Source organism: Copadichromis virginalis, linkage group LG17, assembly GCF_057382275.1.
Source record: "Copadichromis virginalis isolate Kocher_CV1m ecotype Utaka linkage group LG17, C_Virginalis_male_GT1.1, whole genome shotgun sequence".
Classification (NCBI taxonomy): Eukaryota; Metazoa; Chordata; class Actinopteri; order Cichliformes; family Cichlidae; genus Copadichromis; species Copadichromis virginalis.
In genome coordinates this window covers 29,668,497-29,681,450 of record NC_140634.1, presented here as the reverse complement: position 1 = coordinate 29,681,450, position 12,954 = coordinate 29,668,497, and the positions used below count along the sequence as shown (strand labels likewise).

The 12,954-nt window shown below is 41.3% G+C and overlaps 1 protein-coding gene across 3 annotated transcripts in view; it reads right to left on the bottom strand.

The window, feature by feature from the left end:
• Window positions 1-4,693: 4,693 nt before the first annotated feature.
• Window positions 4,694-12,954, bottom strand: part of chchd3a (coiled-coil-helix-coiled-coil-helix domain containing 3a) — an 84,231-nt gene continuing 75,970 nt past the window's right edge. For all 3 annotated transcript variants that reach the window (XM_085436735.1, XM_085436736.1, XM_085436737.1), the window contains 2 exons: window positions 10,218-10,353; window positions 4,694-5,386 (listed from right to left, as the gene is read on the bottom strand). In XM_085436735.1, coding sequence (XP_085292861.1) covers window positions 5,363-5,386; window positions 10,218-10,353 — 160 coding nt within the window. In that variant the 3' untranslated portion in view covers window positions 4,694-5,362. The remainder of the gene's footprint in view (window positions 5,387-10,217; window positions 10,354-12,954) is intronic.

Here is a 12,954-nt window from a genome sequence, read left to right as displayed (position 1 = left end):
TATATGATGGTCTGCTCTCATCTGCAGGCCCCACTGGCATCGCTGGCAACCAAGAACATTTCTTTGTTTGTGTGTGTATGTGTGTCTTTACTTTTCCTGAAGTCCAAACAGAATGAGGTACCCCGTGTAGATGTAACCATAAACACATTTCCGCGGTGTCTTCTTTTGGGTTTTTAATTTGTCTGGATGAATGAATTTGTCAAGCGCTTGTATCTATTTAAAGCATATTGTGTTCAACTGTGTGTGTGGAACGCAAAAGAAGGCGAGGGCGGCCCTCAGAGAAGAGTTAAAGCAGTATGGCAGACGCTTCACACCTCATTGGCAAGCGAGGAGAGCCAATCACTGCCAACAGATCCGCCCCTCAGGCTGCCAGCCTATTCTTCAATATCCTTGATGAGTTAGAAGAGAGAGAAAGAAAGAAGCGAGGGAGAGAAAAGTAAGGAAAAGAGCAGGGTGAGACGAGGAAAAGAACAAAAAAAAGTGGAGTGAATACAAACACTGGGATGGGGGAGTTGCTGCACAGCGCACAGACGCACAAGAGGATATGAGCTGGAGAGCAAGTGTGGGGGAAACTTTAAAGTGAGATGCATTTTTCTTCAGTGAAGGTCATTAAATCAAATGCGATTAGTCAACATGGTAGAGGATGTTTTTGTATTGCAGAGCTGAATGCTTTCTGGTACTTTTTTCCCCCCAAGACTGTTTCTTTAGAGGACAGAGGCAATCTAGGACTGAAATATCATAAAAGCACTGAAATTCAATTTTAGCTTTATCCTAATCACTTCATGCCAACCAATGCAGGAAGTGGTGCTGGTGGCAGTGACAAACATTCTGTGTTCAAACCGAGATGGATTCCACTAAAGATACGCTAAAAGCTATACTGATAGCGGCTGGTATAGTAAAAACAGCATGTAAAGAGTGAAATACCTGTAATACGTTTTAAGAGACTTTATTAAAAAAATAGGATCATTAGTGAGTGATAATGATGGTTTTACAGAAGAGGATCTAAAGGATAGGGTGAGATGGCAGCATTTGATACACTGTGGACACCCCTAAAGGAAGCGTCTGAAAGAAGAAGAAGAAAAGGATGTGTCACTTATTTGTCTTTACTGAAGAATAAGTGGGCCTGAGAGAAGAAAAAGTAGCGGGAACATGAAGAACACCTTGATCATGTTTTTCTGTGTAGTTTTTTAAGGCATTTGACAGGGTGTGTTGTGTAGCTCTTTGGTCCACCACGCAGAAGTATAACAAGAGTCAAAAAGCTTTAGAAACATCAAGCAGCAGCACAGCAACACTAATAGGACAGTACTTGTCAACATCTCCTCCGCATAATGATTCTGGACCTCATTTGGAGTGCATCAGGGTTGCCTTCTATCCCTGACACTTTTCAACGTCTTCCTGCACAAAATTGTGACAGAAGTGCTGGAAAACTACACAGAAACTGTCAGCGCTGGAGGCCGCGACATCACCAAACTCTGTTATCCAGAGAAAAAAAGAAGTGAAGGACCTGGTTGTGCACTTGGGCTAAATCTCTTACGGATATGGAATGGAGAGCCATGTAGAGGAAACTAGACCGATGACAAACTATGGCCGAAGTATCAGCATTTTTGATGTAGTTTAAATATCTTTGTGATAAAGAAAAAAAAATCAAAAGTATCCAAATAAAAAGTGAAGATCTCTAAATGGACCTACTAGTCTGAAGCTCATATTTGGCTGAAAAAGCTGTATTTTTTCTATGTTTCAAATCATGAAAACATTCATTTTTTGTATATTAGTATTGGTATGTGGCATTTTTTAAGTATGAATCCATTTCTTTCAGCCATAGCTTCCATTATGATGGCTACAGACATACAGTTTACAGTTATTAAAGGTAAGGCCAACTTTTTTGAGTTCTTGGTAGCCAGTGACTGACACTGGTCCCACCCTAAGATTGAGAATAAATAGCTGGATTTTAAATTATGTACCACCTTCTCTCAAGCAAAAATTGCTTCATCACAAACGGATTTTCTCTTGAAATTGGTGGTGGTGGTGGTGGTGGTGGTGGAGGGAGGGGGGGGCATGCTTTCCTAAAGGGCGGCGCAGTGGTACCATCGCTAGCACTGTCCTGGGTTTGATTCCACCAGCTGGCTGGGGTCTTTCTGTTGTTCCTGTGCCTGTGAGAGTTATCCCCAGGTACCCATACTTGTTAGGTTAGCTGCTGATAATAATAATTTCACTGCAAAGATAAATTTTGATGTGCTACCTATAAAAGTGACCTGACGTGGATCATTAGTTAAAAATAAACGGCAGTTCACTCCTCTTTGGAATGCTATGTTACACAGGATGGCTAAAACATGCCTTTGGATGTTTGTATGCAGGCTCAGTCTCAGCTTGAGAACCATTACAGCACTTACGAGCAAAGGACACTCTCCTACCATCTTCCCTTTGTGTCAAATCAGCGGCTAATAACAAAACAGACAAGCCCTGTGTGCGTGTGTGTGTGTGTGTGTGGCAGCATGCATGGTGACCCTCAAGAGGTCTCCCAACAAATGTTTTATCTACAAAATGAAAACAGAAAAAACACTCATCTGTAAACACTGATGATGTTATCAGAGGCTGGCAGAGGACTTAATTATGAATCAGTGCCAAACTGGCGACCTGTCCAGAGTGCACCCTGCCTGTCGCCATATGGCAGCTGGGTTGCCCCCCCCCCCCCCGAAGTACTGGTGACATCAAAGAGATATAACATGACTAAAATGGAAATGGATTCAATTCGGTTTCTTTAACGAGTGATATGAAACTAAGTTTTGGAATCAAGTTTGGAAATATTTTCGATTTGTTTAATGATCCACGATTCAGCTATAAATTGTTTGCGGCAAACTACCAAACTAGTAGCAGACTTCCTTTTTTTGTAAATATGATTTGTAACTTGTTTTTCCATCTTGATCAGAGAGAAATTTGTCTTAAAAAAAAATCAATCCCCCGCTGCCAAAATCAACCAAGAGCAGATCAAATGAAAACATCAACGTGACAGCTCCGGCGCCACAAATTTAACAGACCTCCTGAAAAGAGACGTGTGCTGTGTGTCGGTTTATTTTGTAACATGATGGTTTTTTTTGTGCAAAAAGAGAACAGAATGATTGGCAGTTTAAATGTACCTTTGGCTATAATGCCTTTGTCGCTACCTCCAGCACTCATCCTGAACTCTGACCCCAGATTCAACACCGTCTCCTGCCACCACACAGCCTCCCTTCACTATTAAAGACCAGCTTGGTTCTCAAGGACATCTCAGTCACACTTGTTGAAATTGCAGTAAAACCTTTTCAGCTCACTCCCCTATTATTCGTTTCTATATTTAACCTTTGAAAATACTTGCTAACATCTAAGCATTCCTCTGGTAATAGAGAATCAGAAGGGATGTATATAAATCCCATCTAATATATCAGTACATTAATTTTGAATGGCTTGCGGTTCTAATGAGTCACACTAAAGAAGCTAAATGTTCTTAATATACACCATTTGGTACTATAAAGAACAGCAACAAACTATACGGGGCAATTTTAGTCACTTTACACCTTAAACAGGTTGTTGAAATAGAAAAAGAAAAGCCCGGTGTTTAGCCCTAATGATTCTAATCATTTTCTAATTATCGTAGAGTGCGTATAATCTTATTACAGATGGAATTCACTCTTAAATCACTTACCCTTGGCTCTACTTGGTCCAACAGGGAGTCATGCAGCCTGTGTCAGTGAAAAACAAGTGGGTTGGGGGTGATGGAGGGTGGGGGAATGGGCTTAGTCTGTTTCTGTGAAGGAACATCTGCCACAAACTCCAATACCCATTATCCCCAACCCTTAGAAAACCCCTCCAACACACATAGCCGCTGTATAATAGAAATCAACCCCTAACCCCTTTGAGACTCCAAAAGTCAAAAAGCAAAAGGACAGCTGACTGACAGAGGGGGATTAGTCACAACGAATCACATGCTTGCGCGGACACACATACACACCGCGCACACAAACCCACCACGCCTGTCTCACCCTGCCTGACACACAGTTCCTTCTTCTGATGGAGAATTAAGATAATGTCTCTTCTGCGATCCCCTGCGTCCACATCAAGTCCAGAAAATGTCCTTTTGACATCCACACACTAAAATAATGTTACTGCAGCAATAAACGGGCCAATAAAAAGATGCACAGCCCCATCCGTACTCATACATATACATAAGGTGTCTGTCTGCAGGTAAATCTAACTCAGAGAGTCTGGCAGGATGCAGACAGCGTGGACGAGAAGTCTCCTTCAAGGCAGCAGTAACCTGGGAGACTGAGCGGAGAAGAGACACTCCAGAAAGAAAGAAAGAAAGACAGAAGCAGATTAATAAGCAGACAAGAAAGAATGCCCTTTTTTTGTTTGTTTTTTCCCCCAAATAGCTAGAGCACAGAGGATTCACACAATGAGCTATATTAAAAAAAAAAAAGACAGAAAAAGAAGAAAAAAGAGAAAGATCGATGATGAAGCACAACATCTGGGACAAATACTTCCCCTGTGCTTCAGTCTGTCTCTCCTGGGCTCATTCACTCCATTTGGCAAAAATGCTGTGGCAACACAAGGGCCACGGATCCATCAAAAATGGGTAATGCTTACAGTAATTATCATAAAACACACATACACACACACACAAGAGAGATGGTGGAAACTGAATATTTATGGAGAAAAGTTCAGCGACAGCTTCTGCTTTGTCTTTTTATTTCCTGCTCAGACATTGTCACAAGTATTGGTCTAGATGAATACTCAACACACAGATGGTTTCATTATTAATAATCACACAAAGTAAACAGATGCAAATAGACATGCATTTGTGTACACAACGATGCATTAGGAGCAAGAAAACAACAACAACAACAAAATAGATTTGACTTATCAATAAAATAGACTTCTATTTTTCCAAGTGGGAGAGTGTGGAGAAGGGTCCAAGGGACAGAGGTGACTGGTTTCTTGAGGCAGTGCTGGTTAACCATTATCCTTTTTTAGAGGGCCAAGCTCAGGCCGTCTGATCCCTGCTGGTACCTGATGTTTCTCCAAAATGTAGGACAGTGTCACTGCTCCTCTGTTACACACCCACAGGAGAGAAAGACACAGGGTAAAAGAGGTGCTGAAGAGGTAAGTATCGAAGGGAAAAGGTGTTTTTCTCTGAAGGTGCTGTGCTCAGTGCCTCTAATCTGGTTCCTTTCTGGGTTGGTTCTCTATTGGGTTTTTGAGGGTGTGTTTCTCGGTGCTGACTCATCCCCCTCTTCCTCCACTCTGGTTTAGTCTGTCAGTCGCTCAATAATCAGAAATCCCCCCACAATAAACTCTTCATTGCTCCTTCTCTCTCGCCCTCTCTTCTTTATCCCCCAGTCTTCAACTTGTTCTGGAGACGAAAACAGAAAAGAAAAGAGCATTAGAGAGATGGAAAAGTCAAACAAAAGTATCAAAAAGAGAAAAAAAAACAACAGAAGAAAATATTATTTCGCACACGAGAGATGAGACAACGGGAGGAGGGCCTGAGAGTACAATAAAGGACAAGAGGATGAAGTGAGGTTGAGAAGCAGAGAAAGGACCCAAGGGCACTGGATTCCATGTTAGTGATAAGTGCAACCACAAATCCCCAGTACTCCCTGTCAATAACCATTTGAACCGGCCTATTGCTGCAGATGCCACTGGATGAAATCAGCCCAAGAGAAGACGAGTAAGGAGGGGGGAGGAAGAAGAAACAAGGGACTTAAGAGGGGAATCAAGTAGACAGAACAAAACAAAGAAAATATATTTTCTTCCTCACTGACTAACTTAATAACTGTTGTGGATCCATGGTTGTGTGTCCCAAAAGAATCCCAGTTTATTTTCCACACTATCGATCTAACCATAAAATGATTACCGATAAAAGAAGCTGCTTCTAGCACGCCTGCTTGGCTGCATCATCCATGTTACGACAAAAAGCAGAAAACAACCACACGATGGTTCCAGTTTATTACAACTTACGTTCTGAAACAAAGCAAATGATCTTTAACAGGGCTGTCAAAATTGAGAGCAAACAAAACAACTGCTGTGTAATGCCCTCCGCTATCTTAGGTTAATTGGTCACATGACTGCATCACATGACTAAAATGTGTCATTGTTTTTGAAAAGGGTTCGCTGGCCATACTGCGACGCCAAAACTGCGTTTTTAAATGTATCCACTTTGGAGAGCGTTTTCAAAACGCTGTTTTCCTTGACCGAAAACGCAGTCTCAGTGTGGACGGAAGGCCAAAATGGAGAGAAAAAGAAACAAAAACCTATTAGTGTGGACATGGCCTTAATCTTTGCAGTGCCGTTGTCACAGATGTGTAAAATCAAGCACCTAGCCCTGCAGTCTGCCTATACAAGCATTTGTTAAAAAAAAAAAAGGACGTTCTAAAGAGCTCACTGAAGTTGAGTGTGTGAAATTTCTTCCGCTTCTAGATATTTCACGGTCAACTGTAAGTGAAAAGTGGAAGTGTTTAGAGCCACAGCCAGACCATGTATTAACATCAGCACGAAAACTGTGTGCTGGGAGCTTCAGGCCATTGGTTTCTATGGCTGAGCAGCTCCTGTAATGTGAGATGTAGGGACCCAGTACTTTTCAATTCAATTCTGTTCTATAAATATAGCACAAAATCACAACAACGGTCACCTCAAGGTGCTTTATATTGTACGGTAAAGACCCTACAATAATAAAGACAAGACCCAAACAATCAGACGATCCCCCCTATGAGCAAGGACTTCCTTTTAACAGGAAGAAACTTCTGGCAGAACCAGACTCAGGGAGGAAGCTATCTGCCATTACAGTTTTGGGATAAGTGAAGAGAGATGTAATTAATACATTTATTACAGTAACGCCTTACATTACTTTGTTTCTAGGTGTAAGTGATGTTTAAACAGAGAGTGAAAAGGATACTTTTATACAGGAACACTATACAGTGTAGCTTTCAATTGATTATTTATCAACCATGAAAGAATAGATCTACATAAATTAAAATCAGATACATTCAGTGCTATTTATTCTGTACTATTTATTCAGCCTCAGTTACATTCATTGACTCACAACAAGTGCTTCCTGCTGTGTTAACAGTCACAGAAATCCCAATCATCTGATTTAAATCTGTCGCCAGCCCCATCAACGTCATCCTTTTGCAACTCTACGCCGCTCTTATTTTTAGATTACTCTTTAGGAAGTCCGATTCTGATGAGCTGCACATGCACATTTGTTATGCGTACTGGCCCTCATCCACTGGAACCACTTCAGCTTGATTTTGGGAAAGAGGGACAAGCTCGCAGGAGCCAAATCTGGCAAGTTTGGCGAATAGGGTGTGATGACTGTGTTGGTGTTGCCAAAAAGCTCCTGCGTTTTCAGTGCATAATGACATGGTCACAGTTCAGTTATTTGCACCAAATGTTCTCCCTCAGATGCCCCAGAGTGTTACAGTAAAACTCAGTGTCGATAGTCTCACCCTGGGGGATGAATTCAAATTCAACACAACGCTGTGAATGTTGGTCACAACCTGACGGTCACGCTTAGACACGGCAGGCTGTTTGGACTCTAAAGTGTAGATGGAGATCCCTTTCCCTTTCATCACACATCAATTGATGCATGCTTTCTGCACACATTTGAGGTATATGGTGAAATTAAAGTGCGCATGTGAGGGAGGTCAAAACGTGAATTCTGCCACAGATCCCTGCTCGTCCACTACATTTTAGCACTGGAATTACAAACAATGAGACAGCGGGGCAGGCATTAGCCTTTATTCTTAAGAATCTTTTAAATTAGGAGCAAAAACATGTGCTATGTCAAGAGGTAACAGCGAAGTGTTGACAAATTAAATTATAAGAGTACTTAAGAGCATTTGACTGAAATGTTTTGTATAATAAGGAAGCCACTTTTCATTTCATTCCCTTTAATATAAGGATAAGAAAACACAGCACATTTGGAAACCACAAACAGCAGCTGAGCTTACCCATTGAGAGCAAAAAGGAGATGGAAGGGTCAGTCTAAAAAATGAAGTGCAGAACGAAAAGATAGGGAGCAAAAGGCAGTCATGCAGCGAGAATATGGAATGAGAAGGAAGGCAGCGGATGGAGAGATCGGACTCGATGATAAACTCCTGTTCATAGGGAGAGGGAGAAGGAAGGAGACTTTATCTGTCCTTCGACTGCCTCTTTCTCACTGGTTGCTATCAGACCTGTTAAGTGCTGAATGCATTAGAAATGTGACTAGGGATGAAGGGATAGTGGATGGAGGAAGTGGAGGAGAGATGGTGGCGGGGCGCAGAGGGCACAAAAGACAACGAAAGTGGGTCTAAATGTTATCACTGACTGTGGCGATAAGAATGCTAATTATCAGTGACAAAGGCTGGGCAGCTGACAACGCCTCCGTCTCGGCTGGCTCCAGACGAGGGGTCAATATTGCAAAAACTAAAATTTGACAGATTTTGTTTTTATCCTTGCTAAGATGGCATCTGCTACATCACTATCTACACCCATGGCGCTGCAGTTTAAGGTGGAATTTCGGATCTGAAGGGAAAGGACGAGGAAGGGGAGAGGGATTTTGTCATGTGAAAACCGTCTGAGCTATGCTATCGAGTGTCTTTGACGCAGAGAGGGCAAGAGGATGAGAGACGTCTGTTAGAGGGCACGCTTGGATCTTGTGACCTCCAGAGGTCAAAGTCATGTCCTTTGACATTTGTTTGTAGAAGAGCTTCCTGCTCGGTTCTGATAAAGCTGTGTAAACATCCTAATCATGAAGCTGCATCAGCTCATATCAATCCCACTTCGTTCCTCCCTCCCCTCGATTTTGTTGGCTGTGTAATTCCGCATATTATTTCCTTTAAAGCCTTATCACAGAACTGTTTCTTTTGCACCTAATGACTTTAAAAGTAAGTCTTAGCCCGATAAGCAAAGACGAACAGGAGTGCGCTGTGATTGCTGCAAGGTGATAAACACAAGCGGATTACCATATCGTGTTCGCTTGCAAACAATTTACAAGATCATAACAGCATTCGCAATGTGAACATACCCTCGCTGAATCTTGACGAGGCTACATGTAGCCTCGACTTAAACACACGTACGCATCCATGTTTGTGCGATGAATAAAACATTCGTCAATTTACATGACATATAGCTTAAAAATCTGCCTGCATCTGACTTTTAGATCTAATATTAATACCCACGAGAGTGAGCGAGAGACACAAAACTCACTTTTCCCCATTTCTGGGAAAACAATGCAATTGCAAAAAAATCTAATAGAAAAGCTCTATGAATGCAAATTGAGTCTTTTTTGGGGGGCAATGGATGTTACATATTGCAAAGTGAGAGTGGGGAATCAAGTTAATACCAACCTGAGTGACATTACTATTAGCATACAGAGTTTGACTGCACAAGACAGAGGGCAAAAAAACATTTACACTTCTCAATGAAAGAAAAGAGAGCACGGAGAGGACAAGGGTATTCAACTAAGCAGAAGCTACTCCCTTGGTCTTATTGCATTAAAACGCACACATACACAGTTGGGGGGAATGCCTGTGTCAGCAGGTATTATGGAAATAGGCCGTGAGGTTTAAACTGGCTATCTGGACTGAGCTTTATTCAGGCGCCAGTAGCCTGGTGGAAATCATATTCTACTGTCTAAAAGCAAGGAGCCAGCATATGTAAATGGATGCCAGTGTGTTTCATCATATGATTTAATTTAGAAAAAGGGAATGACCACTGGGGTGTAGCTACTATACACATCTACAAGCTAAATGACGTAAGCTGTAGGCTCATTTGTAATCCACACAAAGCTTCCACTTCCTCTACGCTATCAGGCTAGGAAGCTCAACAACTTACTTATTATCTGCCCGTGAGGGTGCATGCACAAACTTGTCATTCTTTTCAAAGAAAAAGAAAAGTTATTGTGGAAGGTTTGTCGGCATTCAAGTATATGTTTTATACAACAATCCAGCTGCAAACAAAGAAATGTCTTCTTTTTTTTTAAAATCAAGCATGAAATAAACACAGTTGCAATTAAAATACTTACAATAACAATAATTAGTATTCAACCCTACTGAGTACATAAAGGTTGAAGCGTACAGCTTTTTTCCCCTAATTACAATTGTATAACATGAGTGGCCTAATTAATTTCATAAGTAAATTCAGAATTAACAAGTATAACAAGTCATGTTTGAATGAAAACAGCTAGGACAAATACCCACCTGTTTGGCATCGTTGACACACTGCAGATAACGGGCTGCTATGTTGGAGCAGTGAAGGGTTTTCCCCACATTCTCTTTGTAGCATGTGAGGATTTGTTCCTGCAGGTCTGCACACACCGGATACGCCTCATACCTCCTGCAGGGGAGAAAAGGGGAACAGAATAGTGTGTAAATAGGGGAAAATACGGTGTTAGACAGGATGGGAGGAAGGAACAGTCCAAGTGATGAGAGTTACAGGAAAGGATCAACTCGCAAGAACAGTTGAAAAAGATAAAGGTGAAAAGAAAAAAATGAATAAATATATAAAGCATTAACACGGGCAATCCAGAGGAGTTCACGAACTGTGTGACGCGACATAGAAAACTTCAGAACAAAAGAAGAGTATTAAATATATATTACGAGTGAGGAAACAGACTTTTTACCTCCAGAGAGTTCATACTGTTATTAGAGCACACTGAGCTATACTACAATCTGCAGTGCCGAATAAACCCTTGCCTTTTCTATTATTACCATTGTTCCAGTCCAAAACACCTGAAGCAAGAATCAAAATTACTGTATCTGCTGGGAGAAAAGGTCAAAGTGCAGTTCAGCCCTCAGAGCATGGTGTGAAGACCATGCCAATGTGTACAACAATTTGTATAACATAAGTACCAACAGAGAGGCCAGAGGGGTTTTTTTGTTTGTTTTTTTAAATCGGGCAATCGAGTGACAGTTTAATCCCCTGAATGGGGGGATCTGTTACTGTCTGGAGAGACTCCACAAGTCAGTGAGCTTCAGGTTAATTTAAACATTCATGAGCAATTACATGTGGTATATTGGTTGTGGTGTGGGTCTCTGACCCAGAGTTTGTCATTGGACTCTAATTTTGGTTTATTATTAATTAATTATTCTCTGCTTTGTTTATAATCTCAGTTTTGAGTCTCTTCTTTTCTTAGTATGTCGTTAAGCCTAATTTTAGTTCTTGCACTCAGGTTTTGTAGTTTTGTATATTTTGAGTCCTGGAGTTTTAGTTTTAGTCTCTGGTAGGTGTTTCCTTGTTAGTTACTTCCTGTTTTATTTTGATAATCGCTTGTTTCATGTGCCTCATCTTCCCCTGTCCCATTATCTCTGATTTGTTCCTGCTGTGTTTCCTACCTATTTTCCTCTAGCCTCATTACCTTGTGTATTTATTGCCTTTACTTTTCAGGTCTCTCTTTGCCCTTTGTTGTGTCATCCCACTCTTTTCTATGTTCCTTTATTGATTAGTTTTATTATATAGTTTTCCAGGCCTTGTTCTGGGGCAGGTTTAAAACTATGTTTATTTTCTTTACTGCCAGCAATAACGCTGTTTTCCGGGTTTTGTGTTTAGGTCCACTACCGGCCTGCCACACAGCAAACCAGGGCAAAATTAGTCTCACTTCTCACCATTGTGTTTTTTAATAATAAGACAAAATAAAAGGTCCACAGAGGAATCTATTGATGACTCTGCCATATTTTATGAATCTGCTGGATCTATCTATGGATTCATAATGAGTTAATCCTTAAAAAAATTGGGAAGCTAACTGCTTCCAATGGAAAATTCTATCTTTTGGTATCCACAAAGAGTTTGTTGTCACTTGTAAGCTACACATCATTTCAAATTAGCAAGTACAAATTTGTCCTTGAGGTCTATGAGAGTTTTAGTGCTGCCGTCTTACCTTGTTGTGATTGATGCTACACCTAACTTCAGTGCATTTAAATGGGACTTTTTTCGACAGATGTATGCAAGAGTCGGAGCATTCAGCCAATCTAAGCAGTGGGACATCCTATCAGTGCTGGTGCCTTGCCCAGTGTTAACTGCTTTTGTCTGTCTCTTCGCACACCTCGTAAAAATCCATAATGACGACACAAGCACAAGCTAGGGCTATTATGCTAATGGTGGTGTCATCGTTTTGGTCACATCAGTGCCCAGGACACTCCATCTGCCTCACTAAACATGCCTTGCATGGGTGTGAAATACAAAGAGATTTTGCCCGTCAGCAACTCTGGAGATCTCAGAGGAATATTGGGAGGGGTGAATCCGAGCCCCTGTAGTCAGAATCAGATGTACGATTTGCCCCCTAGAGAGAGAAATTTCCCTACTGTTGGATACAGAGCAGAGGATTGGACGCATGGGTCATTACCCAGCGTTCAATGCAGCAGGAATGCTGTTGAAGTACCGATGTCTACATATGTGCACCTCCGCATGGTCATATTCATTAGGAGTGCCAAGAAAATCTTTAGTCCTTGTCAGTTCAGGTCAATGACAATTTGTGACGAGATGAGAAGTGGTCTCCACACATTCAACAATGTCAACGTGAGTGTGAATAATCAATACACTTTATTTATTGTCCAGTACTGTGCCTACTTGCTAAGATAAACAGTTTAAAGAAGTAATTGGAAATAACTCACTGAGAGACAGAGCATCTTGACTGACCGTGGCTTTTCATGGTGTGGCTCAACCCATTTTCAGCCTTTGAGAGCCAACATCACTTTCTGCTAGTTATACTTAATATATCAAGAATGTAGTCACATAGGTGGCACTGATCTTTCCCAAAAGGTAGAAGAACTTTTTACATTTTGCTTTATACAAGCATACTATAGGCCCATACACTCAAAGATACATGACATTTACTACTTTCAGTGCAGACTGGAACATTAAACCGTCGGGTGTAGAGAAGCTTCTGCATTTGTGGATCCATCAGGGAGAAATTCAGTCATTTGCTAGCAGGCATGACAA